The following is a 21,168-nucleotide window of genomic DNA, read 5'->3' on the forward strand; positions in this document are numbered from 1 at the left end:
GGGGGGCCAGCTCAGGCCCACGGGAGAGGGCAGGAAGCCCCTGGGAATCCAGGAGGTGGCCCTGATGGCCTTTACCACCCAGCACGGTGTGGCCCTGGGAGCCTAGCATGGTCAGCCTAGTGACCTGGACCTTCCCTGTTCTCTGCCTTCTGTGACCCCTTTCTGTCCTGAGGCCCCCAGCCCTGCCTGGAGTGTGGCTGGCTGAGCAGAGGGCTGCCCGGGAGTCCAGGCCCTGTGCCTCGCTCCAGTGCCCGGTGCTGGCTGCTCAGGCCAGCACCCATCTGCCGTGGGCTGCGCGCTGGGCCCGTCATGGAGCCGCAGGCTGCAGGCTCTGGGCCGCTGTCCATGGCTGTGGTCTGTGCTCCAAGTGCCAGCTAGGACTTTGGGCTGGGTGTCATGGGCTGTGTGCGCTGGCTGAGGCTGTGGCTGAGTCCCTGTGTCCCTGTGTCCCCAGCCAGCCCCCGGCCTCCCCCAGCACGCAGGAAGCCATTCAGGGAATGCTGTCCATGGCCAACCTGCAGGCCTCGGACTCCTGCCTGCAGACCGCGTGGGGCACCGGCCAGGCCAAGGGCGGCTCGCTGGCGGCCCATGGTGCCCGGAAGAACGGGGGCGGCAGCAGGAGCGCCGGCAAGCGACTGCTCAAGAGGACCGCCAAGAACAGCGTGGGCCTGGACGACTACGAGGAGGAGGAGCAGGACCACCTGGACGCCTGCTTCAGGGACTCAGACTACGGTGAGAGCGCCGGCCGGGCTCTTCCCCGGCTGCGCCCGCTGGCACCCTTCTTTATTTCAAGGCGTCATTACAGACCATAAAGCCCACCTTAAAAGCGCGCAGCTCGGGCCTTTGGTATCCTTCGAGGAGTGCAGCCAGGGCCACCGTCCATTTCATCCCTGGAGACTCCGTTCCTGTTTTAACGCCCCTCCCCGTCTCCAGCTCCTGACAAAGTGTCAGTCTTTGGGTCTCTGGGTCTGCCTGCTCTGGACACAGATCATATACGGCCTTTCGCGACTGCTTTACTTCAGGCAGCTTCGTGTCCTGAGGGCTTCTCCTTACTGCAGGGAGTGTCAGCACTCCTTTCCCTTCTAAACGCTGAATAATATTCCCGCTACTGCACACAGGATTGCCCTTGGGCTCCCAGCTCTCAGCGGCTGTGAACAGAGCAGCCGAGGCAGCGCCTGGGTCCGCGTGGCCCTGCGCCCACCCCTCTTGCCACGCCGTAGTGAGGGACTTGGGGATCACTGCCTGTGTGTAAGGTGGGGGGCAGCTGAGGCCCGGGATGGCCTAGGCAAAGAGGGAGGAGTCGGCAGAGCCTCCTGCATGGGGACAGTCTATACCGCCCGCCACACCAGTCTGTCTGGCTCAGGCCAGGCTCCAGAGCAAGGGCCCATGTCCACAGCACCGGAGACTCAGGTGTGCTGTGCCTGCGGGGACTCACTGATCCTGGGCTGGACGGCTGCGTGTAGCCCAGAGCCTGGAATTACAGCCAGAGGCTGGCCTGGCCACTATGACTCGGAGCGCCCGGAAGCCATCTGGAGGGTGGATTGATTGAGCCTTGGGACAGGGCCCAACCCTGCTCAGAGACCCCACTTTCTGTGCTCCCGTGGGGTGTGCGCTGGCCCTTTTATGGCGGCCAGCGTCGGGGTTCCAGGTGAGTGGAGCGACAGTTCCTGCTGTGTAGAGGGCCCTCTGCCGAGCCTCGCTGGCGGCAGGTCTGGGGGCTCCTGCCGGCACCCACCAACGCCCCAGCTTAGCTGTGTGACCGCGCACCTGTGAGGTCCTGGCCCCGGGCACCTCCACTCGCCCCTCCCTACCGTGCCGGCAACTCAGGAGCCCGTCCTCTGTTCCGTCCTCAGTGTACCCCTCCCTGGAGTCTGACGAAGACAACCCCGTCTTCAAGTCCCGGTCGAAGAAGAGGAAAGGCTCAGACGACGCTCCCTACAGCCCCACAGGTAGCGTGGGCGCCGACTGTGGTGGCCCTGCCTGCGGCCTGTCTGTCCTGGGGTGTTGGCAGGCATGCTGTCCTCCTCTCTGAAGTCACCTTCACCTGCTGATGGCCAGGGACGCTTGCTGCGGGGCTGGAGGCATGGGGCCTGCTCACACTGCTGCCGCCTTCGCTGAGCTTGCCAGGCCCGACTGCCCACGGAGCGCTGGGGCAGGCAGGCTCTACGTGGCTCGTACGTGCCTCGTGCTTGGAGGGCTGGTAGTAGGCTGAACTCTGTCCTTCTCTCCTGCAGCCAGGGTCGGCCCCTCCGTGCCCCGACAGGACAGGCCTGTGCGGGAAGGGACAAGAGTGGCTTCCATCGAGACCGGGCTGGCGGCCGCCGCAGCCAAGTTGTCCCAGCAGGTGAGAGGCCCTGTCACCCACCGAGGCCCAGGCTCCCCAGGCGCCTCTGCCCATCCCCACGTGGACCCCTGGGTTGTGGCTGTCAGGCTCAGGGACATTTAATTACTGAGTGGCGCCACATTCCCAGTGGGGACCAGAGAGCTGGGAACGATGGCTGGACCCTCAGCCTGGACGGGCGCCTCCTGCTGGGATGGGGTGACCGGGGGTCACAGGTCCCTTGCCTTCAGCACCTCAGGGAGGGGCCCTTCATTTCCCCTGGGGACCTGGCGTCTTCAAACATCCCCACAGCGCGGGCCGTAGGGCCTGCCTCCACCTGCTTTCTCGTCCACCCTGTCAGCGCCTTGGGCTCTGGGTCCCGCAGCCCCAGAGCCCTGCTTCAGCCCTGACTCCACCCAGAACCACAGAAGTAACAGGCAATTCCACTGAGAATCCCCTAGAACCCAGGGGCCCTGCGGCTCAGAGCAGGGCGCTAGTGATGGGTAGTGCCCGCACCCTCCCCGGAGGCCGGGACGGCACTGTCCCCTCTGCCACCCAGCGCAGGTGCGTTCGGGTGGCGGCCCGCCACCCGAGTTCAGCACAGTGGCCCTCTCAGCCAGCCTTGTCTTGAGAGAGCCCCGGGGCCCAGGTCACGGCGAGCCGCTGTGCATCCCTGAGGGTGACATGCCCGCCGTGTGTTCCAAAGGAGGAGCAGAAAGGCAGGAAGAAAAAGAGCAGCAGGCGGAAGCTGACCCCCAGCACCGCCCCCCCGCCTGCCTCCGCCTCCGCCACGCCGGCCTCCGCCACGCCGGCCTCCACCACGCCGGCCTCCACCACGCCAGCCTCCACCACGCCAGCCTCCACCAGCACGGCCAGCAGCCAGGCCTCTCAGGAGGGCAGCTCCCCCGAGCCCCCGCCAGAGTCACACAGCAGCAGCCTGGCCGACCACGAGTATACCGCCGGCGCCTTCGCAGGGGCCCAGCCCGGGCGCGCCGCCCAGCCCATGGCCCCAGGAGTCTTTCTCACACAGAGGCGGCCTTCGGCCTCGTCGCCCAGCAGCACGGCCGCTGCCAAAGGTACCCGGCCTGCCCGCCCTCCCTGAGGGAGCTGAGGCCCGCCCGGCCCGCCATGGCACGGCGCTGCCGGCGGCGCCCACAGTGCCGTTTGAGTTGGTCCGCTCCGCCGCGCTGCCCTGCTAGGTGGGCTCCGCAGAAGTCAAGAGAGTCAGGAGATGGCGCTGCGCGTCTCGGGCCAACTGGCGCCCTGCTGCAGTGGGTCGGGGCCGGGTCCTCGCTTGGGTCTGGGGGAGCTGGGTATGGCTGGCAGCAGCCGGACTGGGCCCAGCTGGCCGGCCGTGACATCCCAGCGCCCTGGCCTGCAGCCTGGCGAGGATCGCGCTGTCCAGCCACGCCAGGGGGCGGGCTCAGGTCCTGGCGCCGCTGTCCCCAGCCTGGGCATTGCTCTGCCTGCCCTCACAGCCCTCTCTGTGTCCCCGCCCGCCAGGGAAACGTACAAAGAAAGGCATGGCCACCGCCAAGCAGCGGCTGGGGAGGATCCTGAAGATCCACCGGAACGGGAAGCTGCTCCTGTGAAGGCCGGGCCAGGCCCTGCCCACTGCGCTCAGGAGCTCACCGGGGGCACAGCCCCAGTGCCCGGCTGCCACCCTGGCGAGCGCCTGGCCCTCGAGCACCAGAGCCCAAGGCTGGCCCTCGCTTTGAATACGGACATCCTTTCTCAAGTTGCTTAGTGACCAGTTCCTGAAAAGCAGCCCTGCTGGCTTGAGGGCCACTCCGGTTGCAGGACGCCCTGGAGCGCGGGTGTGATTTCAGGCCTCTGCAGCTCTGACGGGAGCGTGGGTCCTTCGAGGAAGGCGGAGCGAGCCAATGCTCGCCGGCCGCAGAGTCCGAGCTGGCCGCAGGATGGCAGCCTTCGGAGCTCAGAAAAGGCAGAGGACACAGAGAACGAGGGAGCAAGCGGTCCGCGCCCCCTTGGGATCCTGAGTGATCTCAGACAAGTCCAGGAGCACTTGGCCGCCAGGAGAGGTCGGCTGCGCTCCCCAGCCAGCAGGCCAGACGGGCGGCGCACCCAGTGCCCAGGGCGGGGGCCATCGTGGAGTCCCCAGGGAAGAGCGTGGACCCAGCCACGTCTTGGGGCTCAGGGGGCCGGGCTACACCACGTGGAGGACCCCAGCTCGCAGAAGCACTTCTTGGCCAAGGCACCCTGCCTGGGCCCGCCGGGCGGAGACAGCAGGCGGACGCGGGAGACCGGCGGCACCTGTGCCCCGCACGCACACACCACGCACCGGCAGGCGCCTCGCCCGCGGCCGTCTCCCCACGCGTGTCTGCCCTGGACAAGGGGCTGGGTTTGTTTCTCAGGCAATCCTGTATTTTCATTTTAGATGTATTTCCTGAAGCATATTTTTCATAGAATGTAGCGTGTAAATAGCTTTTTAAATGACTTCTTTTTTACAAGAGTAAAGTATCTTTAGGAGTTTCTTTCTAGAGCCTTCCGTTCACCTTTCTACGCGTTTTTTGCCGACTGATGGACGCGAGCCCGGCGCTCTCCTCCTCCTCCTCCTCCTTCCGTTGTTATTCGTGCTTATTTTCCTTTAGGAACCAAGGTATTGCCTGAAAAACAAGGGTCACCCGCGCAGCCTCCCGCTGTCTTCTCAGCAGCCGCCGTGCGCGCGAGATCTGCCGGACGCGTTGAAGGCGACTCTTTGACGTTCACACCAGCTCTGTTCTCCTTCTTGTATGACGAGGGGTTGGGGTACAGTTATTTTACCAGCACCTTGTGAAGTGCTTCTGTGTTTTGTGATGCTGTAATTTATTAATGTTTGTAGCTTTTTATATTTGTACATTTCTTATGAGCTTTGTTTATATACCCATTGCCCGGATGTCTCGTCCACGAGGGGAAGCGGCCTGGGCCCCGCCCATCGCCCCGCTGGGGGCCGCGGACATGGCCCAGGCCCACTCAGAACTGGTGTTTTTACATTTTTCTTTCCCCTGTCCTTGGTGAACACTTATATAATCTAACCTGGGCATCAAGCTCTTCTCCCTCTCTATTTTTCTCTTTTTATTTTATTATTATTTTGGCAACATGTACATTTCTAACAAAGTTTATCGTGGCTATTAAAGTGTTTTATTCCCAATTCATATTACTCTCGTATCGAGTCCATGAGGCCTATGGCGACTTAGGCCCAAGTTTTAAAAAAGTAAAAAATATTTCAGGTTTTGTACAGAGCCATGTCTGTGTCCTTCCTGCCTTATCCGCCGCCTCTGCCGTAGGGTCCCCCGGGAAAGCCTCGAGTGGCACCCCAGAGCCGCAGGTCCCGAGCCACTGGCGGGAGGGACCCTGGGCGGCAGCCGCCGAGACCCCGGCTCTGGCAGCCTGGCCCGAGGCGTGTGAGTCTTGCCCGGCCCAGGAGCGCCCGGGGCTGCGCCGTCTCGGTTGGCCTGGGTCATGTCAAGCCAGGAACAGCAGCCCACTCGCCACAGAGGGGCTGGAAAGAGGACGGGGTTGGGGCAGCTGTCGCGGGACCGTGCCTCACAGGTGGTGCTGCCTGGGCAGGGGCAAGGCCCGGTCTGGCTAGGGGAGCCATGTGGGGCCGAGGACCGTGATGAAGACTGCCCAGAGCCGGCAATCACGGAGATGGAAGCCGCCCGGCCACGCATGGTGGTGCATGCGTGTGGTCCCAGAACCCGGGGGCTGAAGCAGGAGGATCTAAGATTGGAGGACTGCCACTTGACCATGTTTCAAAATAAAAAATAAAAAGGACTGGGGATGCAGCTCAGAGGTACGATCCCCAGCCTCCACCCCCAATGACAAACAGATGAACAAATAAATGAAAGAAAAAAAGAAGAAAAAGTCAGGCTGCCCTGATTGCTGAAAAGCGGCCTTCCCCACCCATGTCCCCCACCCGAGTCCCGGCGGCCCAGCTTGCAGGTAGCTGAGCCAGGGCTGCTTTGCTTGTCCACACCCTAAGGGGCCTGGAAGCAGATTCCCGGAAGGGAGCTCACAGGCGAGGACGCACCCGGGTGCTGGGTGCCTGCGTGCTGGGTGACTGGCATGAAGAGCTGCGGCCCGGGGTGGCCTGGGTGCGCCCTCTCTCAGCTCGGGGAGACCCCGTTCCCATCCCCATCCGGAACAGGTCATTGGGCCCAGGGGAGCCCCTGGGGGACCGCGGGGCTCTAGCACTGGTCCCTCAGCCACTGCACGGAACTCAGGCCTGCACCCCGGGGAGAGGGGCCTCGCAAACCTGGGCTGAGATGCCCAGAGCTCCCTGCTTCTCAAAGGCCCCAGGTCGGGGCACACCCCTGCCACCGCAGGGCGGCCAGCCTCACCCCAAGTCCCTGCAGCCGAGCCACCCCAGTTGGGCTGGGAGGACGGGCAGGGAGCGGGGGCTGCACTGGGAGAAGCTTCCAGAGGCTGCCCGAGTCTCCCAGACTGGCTCCGTGGGCGCTGCTCTCTGCCAGCCTTGCACGGGTCCGCACCCTGCACCCTGCTACCCACCGGGCGGCCTGCGTGTCCACGGACCCGGGAGGGGGCCTCGGTACGTCCCACAGCCGGGAACACTGAGCCCTCCTGAGTCTCTGCCTCTCCCTACTGCGGCAGCGCCAGCAGGTGTCCTGACTGAGGGTGGTCCATGGCACCCACAGGGCTCGCCGGCCCCCACGGTCCTCCCCTCCGCCGCAAGACCCCAGAGAGAAGACCCGGCCCTTTTACCCGGGCTTCTGCCGCTGCCACCAGCACCCAGGAAGCCCCAGGCCTGGGCCGCACCGCTGGATGCAGCCTCGCAGTGCCACACCGATGGGCGCCCGCAGGCTGCTGTGGGCGGATGCACGCACGCCTTGGTGGTGGGTGACTGTAGCTGTTTTTGTCTGTTCGGTTTAGGTACTAGGAATAGAATGTAAGGCTTTCTACCTCTGACTACACCCCGGCCCTTTTTCTTCTTTATTTGGAGACGGTCTTGCAAAGTTGCTGAGTCTCAGAAAGTTACTGCAGCTGGCCTTGAACCTGCGATCCTCCTGTCTTAGCCTCCCAAGTCCTGGGATTGTAGGTGTGTGCCACGGAGCCTGGCTTTGCAGCGGGGGCCATGGGATGCGTGGCTGGATCTTGAGGTCCCGCTTGGCAGAGGCACCGGAAGCAGCTGTGGCCTCGGAGGTCCTTGGCCGTTTGTGCCTACGGCCGGCCTCGGGGCAATGCGGCCGGGGCGGTGGGCAGCGCGGAGGAGCCAGCCCGTTGCCCCTGGGCTGGGCATCCTGAGGCCAGCTGGACTCCAGAGGCGTCCCCCAGCGCAATCACAGGACCCAAGGGAGGGCTCGTGGGCCCATTGCGCAGAGGAGCCCACTGAGGCTCAAGCAGGCAGGCGCCAGCTTCCCTGGACAGAGCCAGCTGTCAGCCCCCTGCCCCATATGCGGGGCACACGGCACGCGGTACGCGAGGCGGTGAGCAGGGCTGGAAAACTCCGGGAGCTCCTGGGGGCCCCGGGGCCGCCCACACTGCACAGGGGACCCTGGAGCTCATGACGGAGTGTGGGTGGGCACGAGCAGGAGGCTTCCCCCTGCCCTGACCACGTGCCCATCTCTCCAGGTCTGCTGGGGAGCTCGGTCTGTCTACACCGTCCCATCTGCCTGTGTGCCAGGTCCTCTGGCCCTGCTGGACCCAGAGCCAGTCACTAAACCTGGACGGGGCAGAAAGGGTCCAGATGGGGAGCGAAGGGGCAATTCCCGGAATGAACACCAGGGGGCAGGGCAGGGCCGGGAACCATGGCCGAGGTTATTCAGTAGTGCCTGGGGCTGGGGAGGCTGGGACTTGGGGGCAGTAGGACAGAAACTCAGGAAATTGAATCAATGGCAGGTCTGTATACCACACAGCTGCCTTCAGAGGAAGGGCCTAGGGGAGCCTCTGCTGTACTGCTGGGGAAACTGAGGCACGGGCCACTGCTGCAGAAGGCAGCCATGCGGGCAGCTCTGGAGCCTGCAGGAAGGGAAGCAGTGTGGACACAAAGGTGGGAACTAGCGGGCCCTGGAGGCTGCGGCCAGGGTGAAGCCCAGGGGAGGGGAGCACTGGGTTGAGTCCAGTGACACCCTCTGCCGGCCCTCGCCCAGGGTCCTGCCGCTGCATCCTGCCCTGAGCCCGTGCACCCAGACTGTAGAGCCCAGAACAGGAAGCCTCGGCGCAGACAGCCGGCTGGCTTGGTCGCCACCCTCCTGGTCCGTGTATGGGAAGGCCAGGAGGGGCCTGGCAGGGGCCCCAGCCAACGCTCGAACAAGACAGTACTGATGCCAAGTCCCCAGCGCCGGGCATCTGCCACAAGCCTGTAATCCCAGCGCACATAGGAGGCTGAGACAGGAGGATGGCGGGTTCGAGACCAGCCTCAACAACTTAGCAAGGACCTATAAATAACAAGAGATAGGAGTGCGGCTCTAAGGCGGGCTGCCTCTGGGTTTAATCTTCAATAGCAAAAATAAAATAAAATGAAATTCAAGCTGTGCTCCCATTCCTCAGGAAAAAGGTCTCCACGTAGCAAGCCCAGCCATCCGAGCGAGGTAAGCTCGGAGCAGTGCCCGGGCCCTGGGTTAGAGCGTGGTGTGGCTACAGCCCCTGCTGTGTGCTGGCGCGCGGCTGTGGAGGCCCGGGCCTCCCTGAGGAGACCATGAGAAGATAGACCCGGGGCTTGAGGGAAGAAATTGCCCATGTGAAGGCCCCGGACAGCCACAGCCTCCTCCTCTGCGGAGATTTTCAGGACCAGCTCCCCTGGGTGCCCACTGGCCCAGCCCACCCCGGCACCCACCCAGCGTGCTGTGTGACCTCGGAAGGCCACCGTCCCTCTCTGGGCCACTTTTTCCACTTGCCTTCTTGATGTGGCGTGCCCTGCCCCTGCCCCTCCTCTCAGCCTCCTGAAAGGGCCTCCCATCCAGCCTCCTTAAAGGCCTGTGAGGCGCGCACTGCATGGCCAGGCCTGCCCGAGCGTCTGTGGCGGACACTCTGTCCCGGGCTGGAGGCACGGGTGGAGGCTGAGGGGCCGCAGCCCGGGCGGAGGCTGTGAGGCCCTCAGGGCGCGCCTGGCTGAACGAGTTCACATCGAGCCGTTTCCGGTTTGGGGTTTCCTTTTATTTTGCAGCAAATCCTTTCTATTCTATTTTATTTTCTCGTGACACAGTTTTTCGCCCTGGGGGAGCAGGGGGCAGACCGGGGTGGGAGACGCCGGGTGGGGCCTCTCGGCCGGGCTGTCTGTGCCTGACAAATGGTCTCCGGTAAAGCCCTGGCCTCCCTGGTGAGCCGCCCACCGCCCGCGAGTCCACCACTCGGCCTCTTCATCCAAACAAGCCCCGGAATGCCACCTCGGCAGAAAAATGGCACTGTTCCATTAACATCTGACACGGATTTGCGGGCCCCAAACAGACCGGCGCGCGTGTAAACACCGGCCCAGCTGGCCTCGCCTGGCCTCCAAGCGGGATCCCGGTAATTAATCGTCTGTCCGCCGGCCCCGCCGGACCCTGGGCCCCGAGATCTAGCCAGCGTCATCTCAAAATCGCAGCGCTTCCTCGCCCTCTGCCAAGGCCTTTACCAAACAGCGGCTGTGCAGGGGCAGGAGGAGGGCGCCCGCGTCCGGGGCTGGCTGGGAGGCCCCGCGGGCACCTGTGCAGCAGCTCCCGAGAGTGACGGCCATGTGCCCGGCCTGGCAGCACCTGCCGGGCTTGCCCCACCTTGGGGTGCGGAGCTGGCGCTGCCCAGGGCTGTGCCAGGCCTCTACTCCGCCTCCCTGTGCACTTGGGTCGGATTAATAAGCGCAGAGGCGCCTGAAGTTGCTGGCTTCTTCTTTTCATGTGGTACTGAGGACTGAACCAGGGGCATTCTACCTCTGAGCTGCACCCCCAGCTCGTATTATTTATATTTTTTGAAACGGGGCCTCACTAAATTGCTGAGACTGGCCTCAAACCTGCGCTCCTCCTGTCTCAGCCTCCCAAGGACTGGGATTACAGGTGCGCACCACTGCACCCCGCTCAGAGAGAAATGGTTTATCAGTATACAGGATTCCCAGATGCTGTGGGTCGGTTTTGGCAGCAACAGGCCCAGGAATACAACCGTATTCCCTCCCTCGTCCCTCCCCTTCCTTCTTGGGTCCCTTCCCTTTGCAGTTTAGAAGTCCATGTCTTTGCCTAGAGGACCTGGGGGGTCTTGGCTACTCTGATCAGTCAGTGGGGGCGGGGGCTATGGCCCCAGGCGCCGCCAGAATTACAGAGATAAACCTGTTAACTGGGTGTCGCCTGGGGTCCTTATCATCTGGACAGGGCTGTTTCACCTTTAAACCTGGGATAGCAGCCCTCCTTCCCGCCCTCCTTCCCGGTTACTTTCCCAGCGGCTTAGCTCTGCCTCCCGCTGTGTGCAAGGGACCCCTGGCTCCGCACTGGTCAGCGCTGGCCTCTCGGTCCATCCCATGATATCACACGCCACGTGATGTGCGGATTCCCTGCGGGGTGGGGAAGGGATTTCTATTTTCTTTTTTCTTTTTCTTTCTGTGGTCCTAGAGATTGATCCCAGGAACATTCTACCTCTGAGCTACACCCACAGCCTTATTTTGTTCTTTATTTTGAAACAGGGCCTCACTAAGTTGCAGAGGGCCTCGCTGAGTTGCTGAGGCTGACCACAAGCCTGCGATCCTCCTGTCTCAGCCTCCCAAGCACCGGGATGACTAGCGCCAGCTGCGTGCCCAGCTTGGGAAGGGCGTTCTGGTGGAAGGTGTCGTGGGTGTCTGGACTCTGCCCAGGGTCTGGGGTGTCTGAGAGCAGTCGCCTGGGCTTGAGGCCGCCCTCCTGCGATAGGTCGGCCGTGGGTGGCCTCGGGCTGCTCATCCCCCCACCCCAGACCTGCCGCCAGCCCTTCCTCACTGCCCCCAAATTCGACTTTGGAACACGATCTGCTCTGGCTCCCCAGTACTGCCTGTGGGTCCGGCATCCGGGGCCTCTCTCCCTCCTGCCTCAACTTGTCCAGAGCCAGCGGAATGGGGCGTCATTTGGAGGCTCCAACCGGCCTCTCGCTGGTCTACGTGCCTGAGCATATGGCTGAGGCCAGGCCAGGGGGATGGGGTGGTTCTACCCCTTGGGCCTCCAGCATGGGGGGACTGCGTGACCAGGCACATTGGAGGGTACAGGGCGGAGGCAGTGAGGACGTCCAGAGGTGACCGGGGCCAACGGGAAGAGTGTGGGGCCCAGGGCTGGAGCAGCGGGGCCCGTGGGTGCGCAGGCCCAGGGCAGGCGCCCGGGTGGGGAGGGCTGGCCACGGGGGGTTAGGACAGGAGAGGCTTCCGGGTGGCCCTGGTGGGGTCAGAGGCTATCAGGCCTCCTGTGAGGCCCTCATGATTCATGGGCTCGGCGAGCACAGGCTCCGGGAGGGGCAGGTCGTCTGACTGGGGCGGGCCGGCTGCGCTGCCCCCGGGAAGCCCGGGCTACAGAGGCCAGAGGCCAGCGTGGGCACGGTCAGAGCGGTGTGAGGCCCTGCGCTCTGGTGAAGGCAGCTGGAAGACAGCCATCCTGCCTGCAGCTCCGCTTCTGATCTGGCTGATACCTGAAGGCAGAGACCGTCCAGTGCAGACCAGCGGAGCCTGAGGAGGCCCCGAGGATCAGGCAGGCGGCCCCCCGGGGGGCCTCCATGGGCACCAGAGGCTGAGGTTGCAGCCTCCTGCAGCTGGAATAAAGCCGTGTCCCCACCCCACCCACGCCTGCCCTCCTCTACAGATGGCCCGGGTCGCGCCCACAGAGGCACAGCACCGGGGAGCGCAGCCGCCTGTGCGTCAAGGTGCCGCTGGCTCTGCTCCCGCGGTCCCCTGAGGGGTCAGCCCTCCACGCTCCTGGGCAGCACAGGACCAGGTCCAGGAGAGCAGCATCCCCGCCCCAGCCCCAGGCTGCGGGGCTCCGAGTAAACCAGGCCCCTTTCCCTGGGGCCCCTGAGTGGGGCCTGGGCCCTCGTCCCGCAGCCTGGTGGTCCAGGAGGTATGTGTCCTCTGCCTGCAGGAGGGTCAGGTGTCCTGTTTGGGAAGCCGTGAGGGAGCCCAAGGTCCCGACGTGGACAGCGGCAGGGTGGTGCAGGCTGGCCCAGGGAGGGAGGAGGGAGGGAGACCTCTCTCTGCTAGCCCAAGTGGGACTGGAGGGAAGGAGGACCGGGAAGAGAGAGGCGGCCATGGGGCCGAGCTGCGGCCCACGCCCAGGTCGTGGAGAGGCCAGGACGGGCTTGAGCGCCATCCAGTCCTCCTAGGACCCTGGGGCGCGGAGGCGTATATAGCCACATAGAAATTCAGTGAAGTGAAAGGGAAGAAAGCCATTTCATTTCACTTACTCCTATTACTTGGGAGGCTGGGACAGGAGGATCGCAGGATCGAGGACAGCCTCTCCAATGTAGCAAGACTGTCAGCCACTTAGACCCTGCTGCAAAATTTAGAAAATAGGACTGGGAGTGTAGCTTGGAGAAAGAATGCCCCTGGGTTCAGTCCCCAGTACCTCCCCTCCCCACACCCTGCAAAATGGAGGAAAGAGGAGAGTGATAGGGAACATCCTTGGAAACAGAATTCGGTGCTTGGGAAGATCAATCATGTTGATAAATCCAGCTAGAGGCACTCAGAAAAAAACGGAGAGGAGAAAACTCCAAATATCACCAAGCAGAGCGCGCTAGGCCATCACCACATAGGCAGGCTAACGGAGTAAGAGGGAAGATGGCGACCAACTTACACAAATAAGTTTTATTATTGTTGTTGTTGTTGTTGTTGTTACTACTACTACTTGTGGTATTGGGGATTGAACCCAGGGGAGTTCATCCTCTGAACGATACCATAACCCTATTTTATATTATTTATTTTATTTTATTTTATTTGGTGGTACTGGGGTTCCTGGAAACCCTTCTACCTCCGGGCTACACTCCCAGACCTATTTTATATTTTATTTGGAAACAGGGTCTCTTAAGCCAGCGCGGCTGGCTTCGAACCTGCACAATCCTCCTAAGCGTGGGGATTACAAGCGTGCGCCACCACGCCCGGCCCAATTTTATTTTTTATTTTGAGACAGGGTCTTGCTAAGTTACCCCATTCTGGCCTTGGACCTGAAATCCTTCTATCTCGGGCTCCCAGATACTGAGATTACAGGCCCATCTTATGCAAATAAATGTGATAACTTAAATAACACGGATAAATTTCTTGAAAGACACCAAAAAGCAAAACTAGCTGGGTCCAGTGGCGCACATCTGTATCCCAGTACTTGGGAGACTGAGACGGGAAAGTCGCAGGTATGAGGACAGCGTAAGCAATCAGTAAGACCCTCTGAGACTTAGCAAGATTCTGTTTCAAAATAAAAAATAAAGCGGCCTGGGGGCGTGGCCTGGCTTTGGCCTGGGGGCGTGGCCTGGCTTTGGCCTGGGGGCGTGGCCTGGTGCACAGCCATTATTAGTTACATGGATTAGGTAACACGATTGTGATCATAGAGATCCCCAAGTAAAGAAAAAAGAGCTGCTGGAAATGTTTTGAGCAAAAATCTAGAGTAAAACTCAGCTTTGGGGGAGTAACGACCAGACCAGCCTGAGGTGCTGGAGAGTTTATCGGGTTACAGCTCACAGGGCAGGCGGCGAGGGCTTAATGAAATGAGAGTAGTGCCTTGGGCGCCAGCATCAGAACATGAGCTGCTTAAGGATAACTTAAAATATTTGCAAGACCTATACACTAAAAACTGCCAAAACAGGTAAGGAAAGTTAAAGAAGACTTAAATAAGTGAAGAGATAAAGCGTATTTATCGGGTGGGCGAGCTGATACTTTTAAGATGCCAATCTCGCCCAAACCACTCTACATATTTATTTCAATTCTATGTTATTAGTGTATCTGTAGAGACTGGCATGGGAATACCAAAGCTCTAGGACAGCCAACGCAATGTTTAAAACAAAGACAACACTGCAGGACTTCAGGATTTGATAAAAGTTATAAAGGCTTAGTACTAGCTGAGTCAACAAGCAGAAGAGTAAAAAGGAAAACAGAACTGAACGGAACATCTAGAAGTAATCCACATGTGGATGGTCAATTCTTTTTTTTTTTTTTTTTTTTTTTTTTTTTGCAGTACTAGGGATGGAGCCCAGGGGCAATCTGCCCAAACTACACCCCCAGCCCTATTTTTATTCTTTATTTTGAGACAGGGTCTCACTGAGTTGCAGAGGGCCTCACTAAGTAGCTGAAGCTGGCCTCAAACCGTGACCCTCCTGTCTCAGCCTCCAGAATGCTGGGATTACAAGTGTGTGCCACCACGCCCGGCTCTCTGTAGGCTTTTGATAAGAATATTTAGAGAAATCACTGCCAATTTCAATGTTGTGAGGTTTTATGACCCAGATTTTCTCCTAAAAGTTTATAGTCTTAAGATTTATATTTAGGTCTTTTATCTAGTTTGAGTTAATACTTGTATGTGGGATTAGGTAAGGGTCCAATTTTATTCTTTTCCATGTAATTATTATTTTTCAACAATATTTAGTTAAAAGATTATTATTTCCACCACCAAATCTTCGTGGAAACCTTGTCAAAAATAACTTGACAATATAGGGAAGAAGTTAGCTCTAGGCTTGTATTTAACTCCAATGGTCTATATATCTGCCTTTAGAACAGTACTACACTGTTTCAATTATTGTAGCTTTATATGGTTTGAAATCAGAAAATATACATCTTCTAGCTTTGTTTTTGCTTCGAGATTGTTTTGGGTATCTAGAGTCCATATTCCATATCAGGATAGATTTTTTTCTGAAAAATAAATATATGATAGTTTCACCTAAAAAAAAGAAAAAAATATTCTCTGGTAAGAAAGAAAGCAAAAAGAAATATTGAAATGTTATATTTAAGTCATCAAAAGCTTGGCATCAGACAAATGAAACTGTTATGTGAGATTATCATTTTTAATTTTGGATAAATTGCTATAATACTAGATGTCAACCACTAAGCCAAGCATGGGAGGGAGGGATGGGGAGAGAATGGGGTGGGGATCGGGTGGGGGCTGACTGGGCGATGTGTGCATGTATGTCTACAAAAGTTTGTATCCCACTATGATGTATGAATACAGTGCACCAATAAAATAAAATTTTAAAAAAAAAAGAATATTTAGAAACAAGCCGGGCGTGGTGGCCCACGCTTGTAATCCCCGCGCTTGGGAGGCAGAGACAGGAGGATCACGCAGGTTCGAAGCCAGCCACGCGCGCTGGCTTAGGAGACCCTGTTTCCAAATAAAAATGTAAAAATAGGTCTGGGAGTGTAGCCCAGAGGTAGAAGGGCTTCCAGGAACCCCAGTACCACCGAAAAATATATATATAAATATTTAGAAACAAGCCCCACGAATGGCATAAACCTGCAAATTGAGGAATAGGGGTAATAACCCAAAGGGATCCATGCCAGAGTCAAAGACACACCAGAGACAAAGAGAAGATCTTTAAAAAAAAAAAAAAAAACAGCTAGGGATGAGCCAGGCATGGCGCACACCAGGACAGGGAAGCGGAGCCAGAGGATGCAGGTTCGAGGATGAAACTCTGTTTTCAAATAAAAAATAAATAAGAAGGGCGGGGGCAGCAGCTGAGCGGGAGAATGCCCTGAGTTCAACCCCCAGGACCAAACAACAAACAACAACAAATGAACAAATAAATCGCAGCCACCCAACCACACAGAACACCCCGGGGAGATCGGCCGCGCTTTACCTACAGAGAAGGACCGTCTCACCACGGCAGACTTTTCATCTGGAACTATGGCGTTCAAAAGAAAGTGGTACAACCATTTTCAAGTCCTGACAAAAGAACCAGCAGCCCAGAGCCTCTGTCCCCTGAAACTCCAGTCACTGCTGAAGGGCCTGTTGGTGGCCCCGCAGGTCTCAGACCTCAGGAGGCCTTGCCAGAAAGAAGGCTGGAGCCTTCAAAAAGAGAATCCACAGAAACAGACGTGAGACTAGGTAGAAAGAGAAAACACAGAAACAGAACGCTTCACCAGGACCGTTTCTTTTGGTGGGGCGGGTACTAGGGATTGAACCCAGGGGCGTTTCTACCTCGGAGCTACACCCCATTCCACACCCCCTTTTTTTTTTTTTCTATTTTGAAACACAGTCTCACTAAGCTTCTCAGGCTGGCTTCAAATCTGTGATCCTCCTGTCTCAGTCTCCAGGGTACTGGGATTACTAACAGGCCCGTCTCTTCAGGTAGGTCACAGGTTCGAGGACAGCCTCGACAACATAGATTCTCAGCAACCCTGTTTCAAAACAAAAAATAAAAAGGGCTGGGGCAGGACCTAGTAGGTGGAATGCCCTATGGGTTCAATACCCAGTAATACACACACACACAGTAAAATAAAGATAAATGGGAAAAAGTAGCTGGGTGTGGTGGCACACACCTGTAATTTCAGAGGTTGGGAGACTGAGACAGGAGCATCACAGGTTAGAATCCAGACTCAGCAACTCAGGGACATCCTCAGCCCCCTAATGAGACTCTGCTTCAATAAGAAAAAATAAGACTGGGGCGATAAAGTTCTCAGGTCTGTAACACCCATAATATAGTTTGTTATGAACCTCAGGTTTGGGTCCCGCAGACTCAGATGGGAGTAAGGTGGAGCCCCGGTGAGGTGAGTTAGCCCCTCATGACAGGAAGCTTGCGGCCTCTTTCCATACAGGAGCTGGGATGGGGGCGCCCGCCCGGCGTCCAGCTGAGGCCACGGGCAAGCGCGACGCGCGCTCGGTGCGGTGTGGGCGCCACAGGGGCCTTGGCAGGTGTAGACGGCGTGTAGATGGCACTCGGGATGCTCGGGAAGCGAGAAACAGAAGATGAAATATCTCCAAATAATCAAAAGCAAGGAAATAACGAAGGGCGGAGATCTACGTCACTCGAAATGAAAACAGCGTAGAAAATGAATTAAAACGATTCCATTCGTCACTCTTCCCGTAAAACTAAGATAATCAGAGAGGACCAAGAATGAAATCGGGGGTGACACAAGAGGCTCTACGACCACCTGAAATCAGTGAGTGAAGGAAACCCGCGCAGTCACACGTGTCCAGAGACGCCCTGAGAAGTGGGCCAATCCCATCACCACCACCTGCGACCAAAACTCCGTCAGGAGCGCTCTAGAACCATTAAGCAAACTGAAGCGGCCATTTACATCTCCTACGAAAGAAATTTCAGACCCAAATGAGTTCGGCGCCCCTGGCGCTCAGGCCAACGCCCTCGTGGTGAGGGCGCAGGGAGCCGTCGCCCAGGCCTGTGCAAGCCTAAGACGGAGTTACCAGACGACCCAGGGATTGCACTCCTGAGCATTTATTCCAGAGAAACGAACATTTATTTCCTGTCAGCATCAGCCCAGGGATATTTATATCAGCTTCTCTTTGTACTGACCTTCAACAAGAGCACGGCAGAATGCGTGGTGGTGCGGCGGCCGCACAGACGCCGCTCGGAGGGAAAGAGGAGCCAGTCGCGTGGACGTCGCTGCCCAGCACCGGGGAGGCCGAGACCAGAGGGCCGCGGGTTCTAGGACAGCCTCAGCAACTTAGTGAGACCCTATTTCAAAATAAAAATACAGTGCTGGGCTGTAGCTTGGAGGTAGAATGCCCCTGGGGTCCATCCCCGGGTGGGGTGGGGGAGGCGGGAGGGATGGGAAGGAGGGAGGCCGGGAGGGAGATGAATCCAGGCAACCTTGCTGAGCTACAGAAGCTGGTTTCTACAGGACGTGTCCTGCATCATTCTTGTCATATAACCTTCATTAAATAACACAATTATAGCCGGTCGTGGCGGCCACGCTCGTCATCCCAGCATTGGGGAGGCTGAGACAAGAGGATCTTGGTTCAAGGACGGCCTCAAGCTCTTTAGTGAGGCCCTCTGCAACTCAGTGAGACCCGGTTTCAAAATGAAGAGTCAAAGACAGGGCAGGGGTTGTAGCTCGGAGGTAGAATGCCCCTGGGTTCCATCCCTAGTACTGAAAAAGAAGAAGAAGAAGAAGAAGAAGAAGAAGAAGAAGAAGAAGAAGAAGAAGAAGAAGAAGAAGAAGAAGAAGAAGAAGAAGAAGAGCAGGCTTAGCATTATTCATCAGGAAAATGCAATGCAGAGTGAACGGAAATGAGAAGCGGGCTACACGCCACCAGGACAGCTGAGCGGCTGACTGAGGTCTCCCTCAGCTCCAGGCCAAGACGCGGGGGCCTCGAGGTGCAGGGGAAGGTCCCCGGGGGAGGCAGTTGGGTAGTGTCCTGTTAAGTCACCGTAAACTCACCGAGGGCCTCCATCCTGGGGCGCCTTCCAGAGAAATGAAAGCCCGCGCAGCCGAAGGCAGCTCTACGAGCGGGCCTTGCTTTTTTTTCTTGTGGTTCTGGCCATTGAACCCAGGACCGCTCTGCTGCTGAGCTACACACACACACACACACACACACACACACGCACACACACACACACCAGCCCCTTTTTCTTTCATGTTGATACAGGGTTTAACTAAATTTCTGAGGCTGGCCTTGTGCTTGTGAGCCTCCTACTTCGGCCTCCTGAATTGCTGGAATTATAGGCCAGCGACACAGAGCTAGGCTTATAAATTACTTTTTATTTATTTATTTGCGGGTCTGGGGATGGAAACCAGGGGCATTTGACCTCTGAGCTACACCCCCAGTCCTATTTTTGATTCTTTATTTTGCAACAGGGTCTTATTTTGATTCTTTTTTATTTTATTTTATTTTATTTTGGTGGTACTGGGGGTGGAACCCAGAGGCTTTTTACCTCCGGGCTATACTCCCAGACCCATTTATATTTTATTTGGAAACAGGGTCTCACTAAGTTGCTGAGAGCCTCACTAAGTAGCTGAGGCTGGCTTCGAACCTGCGCGATCCTCCTGTCTCAGCCTCCCAAGCGCGGGGATTACAAGCGTGCGCCACCACGCCTGGCTGATTCTTTATTTTGAAACAGGGTCTCACTGAGTTGCGGAGGGCCTCACCAAGTAGCTGAGGCTGGCGGTCCTCCACGATCCTCGGGGCTCAGCCTCCCGCGTGCTGGGATGACAAGCGTGCGCCAGCTGTAAGTTACTTTTAAAATGATTTCCTTGGTGTGTTACAAGCACACGCCATAGCGGGGTCCGTGTGCCAGACACACCTGTGCACACGGCTCCCCGTGTGTTCTGCCCCTCACCCCTTGACGCATGGCTTAGCGAGATTGGCGGTGAGACCTTCACTGGTTGCTGTGCTATTATTTCTACTGTAACAGCCCAGATAGCTCCTAGCAGCGGGCGAATGGAAGCAAAGCTTCTGAACTGGGGTCACTTCCCGCAATGGACAGAATGAGGAGAGGCGGCTGCTCCGCGCGGGACTTTGGGGTCCCTCGCAGTCAGAGAGGCCAAAGGGAAGGCCGTGTGTTGCTGGGATCGCGCGTGTGTGAAGCCCTGGAGCCCATGGCTGTCTGAGCCGGGATAACTATCACTGAGATCAGGGAATCTTCTAGGGAGGTGGCGGACTTAAAAGAGGTGTTTTTTTTGGGGGGGGTATCTAAATCACACTTCAGTACATTTGGGGGGTCGGTGCTAGGGCTAAACTCAGGGCCTGGTTAGGCAAGCGCTCTACCACTGAGTTACACCCCCCACCCAATAAAAAAATTTGGGGGGCGGTACTGGGGATTAGACTCAGGGGCATTCGACCTATGAACTACATCCCTGGCTCTGTTTTATTTTTTATTTTGAAATAGGGTCTTGCCAAGTTGCTGAGGCTGATCTCAACCCTGCGATCCTCCTGTCTCAGTCTCCCAGGCGTGTGCCACTGCGCCCAGCTCTGCTAATACTGACTTTCAAGCATCTTGCCAAGCGTCCCCTTTTCTACAGCTTAAGATCAGCCTATTAATTGGTTTTCATGTTCGGGATGTGGTCTGTACCATTCTCTTTACAACCAGGAGTGATGACGCGTTCCCGTAATCCCAATACTCGGGAGGCTGAGATAGGAGGATCTCAGATCCGAGGCCAGGCCTCAGCCCCTTAGTGAGACACTCAGCGATTTGGTGAGACCCTGTTTCCAAATTTAAAAATAGGACCTGGGCCGGGCGTGGTGGCGCACGCTTGTAAGCCCCGCGCTTGGGAGGCTGAGACAGGAGGATCGCACAGGTTCGAAGCCAGCCTCAGCTGCTTAGTGAGGCTCTCAGCAACTTAGTGAGACCCTGTTTCAAATAAAATATAAAATGGGTCTGGGAGTATAGCCCGGAGGTAGAAAGCCTCTGGGTTCCACCCCCAGTACCACCAAAAAAATAAAAAATAAATACAAAAATAAATAAAAAATAAAAATAGGACCTGGAATATGGCTCGGAGGTAGCGTGCCCCTGGGTTCGATCCCTGGTACTCTCACCCCCTAATTTTTTTTTTTTAAAAAGGGCTCTTCCAGAACAAAATCTTCCATCAAAGCATCCCCCGGTCTCTCTGCGGTGGTAAGGATAAAGCTACCGGCCATGGCTGCCGTCTTTGCCCCAGGCTGCCGTCTGCCGGAGGCTCTCGCCCTTACTCCTGGTCGGCCCTGTCTTTTTCTCTTCCAGTTTCTGTTCAGATTTCCCTTGCCTCTTCCGGGAAGTTCTCCTGGCTTCCCCAGGCAGCCAGGCGTCCGTCCTGTCCACCCCTTGGCACCACAGGCCCACCTGGTGTTTTGTTTTTCTAGAAAGCCTAGGTCTCCTGTCCTGGGATTTCCTGGGGCAGGGCTCTCCTCCCACAGGAAAGGGACTGGCCTCCACTCTCCCCCAGAGCATGTGGCCTGGCCATACCTGTGTTCGGAAATCCAACCCTGGCAGCCAGGCCGGGCCAGGCTATCGGGGTGGGGGTGGGTGTTCAGGACTGATTCGTTAAAAGGTTTTAAGAAAGCATG

The 21,168-nt window shown here is 57.8% G+C and overlaps 1 protein-coding gene across 1 annotated transcript in view; it reads left to right on the top strand.

The window, feature by feature from the left end:
* The window catches only part of PHF2 (PHD finger protein 2), a gene marked incomplete at both ends in the record, with an annotated part of 96,516 nt that extends 92,604 nt beyond the window's left edge, over nucleotides 1-3,912 (top strand). The window contains 5 exons of the mRNA XM_080708668.1: nucleotides 455-732; nucleotides 1,854-1,949; nucleotides 2,235-2,344; nucleotides 3,027-3,396; nucleotides 3,824-3,912. Of these exons, the coding sequence (XP_080564794.1) occupies nucleotides 455-732; nucleotides 1,854-1,949; nucleotides 2,235-2,344; nucleotides 3,027-3,396; nucleotides 3,824-3,912 (943 nt within the window). The remainder of the gene's footprint in view (nucleotides 1-454; nucleotides 733-1,853; nucleotides 1,950-2,234; nucleotides 2,345-3,026; nucleotides 3,397-3,823) is intronic.
* Nucleotides 3,913-21,168: the final 17,256 nt, after the last annotated feature.

Source organism: Muscardinus avellanarius (assembly GCF_963383645.1).
Source record: "Muscardinus avellanarius genome assembly, chromosome: 13".
Classification (NCBI taxonomy): domain Eukaryota; kingdom Metazoa; phylum Chordata; class Mammalia; order Rodentia; family Gliridae; genus Muscardinus; species Muscardinus avellanarius.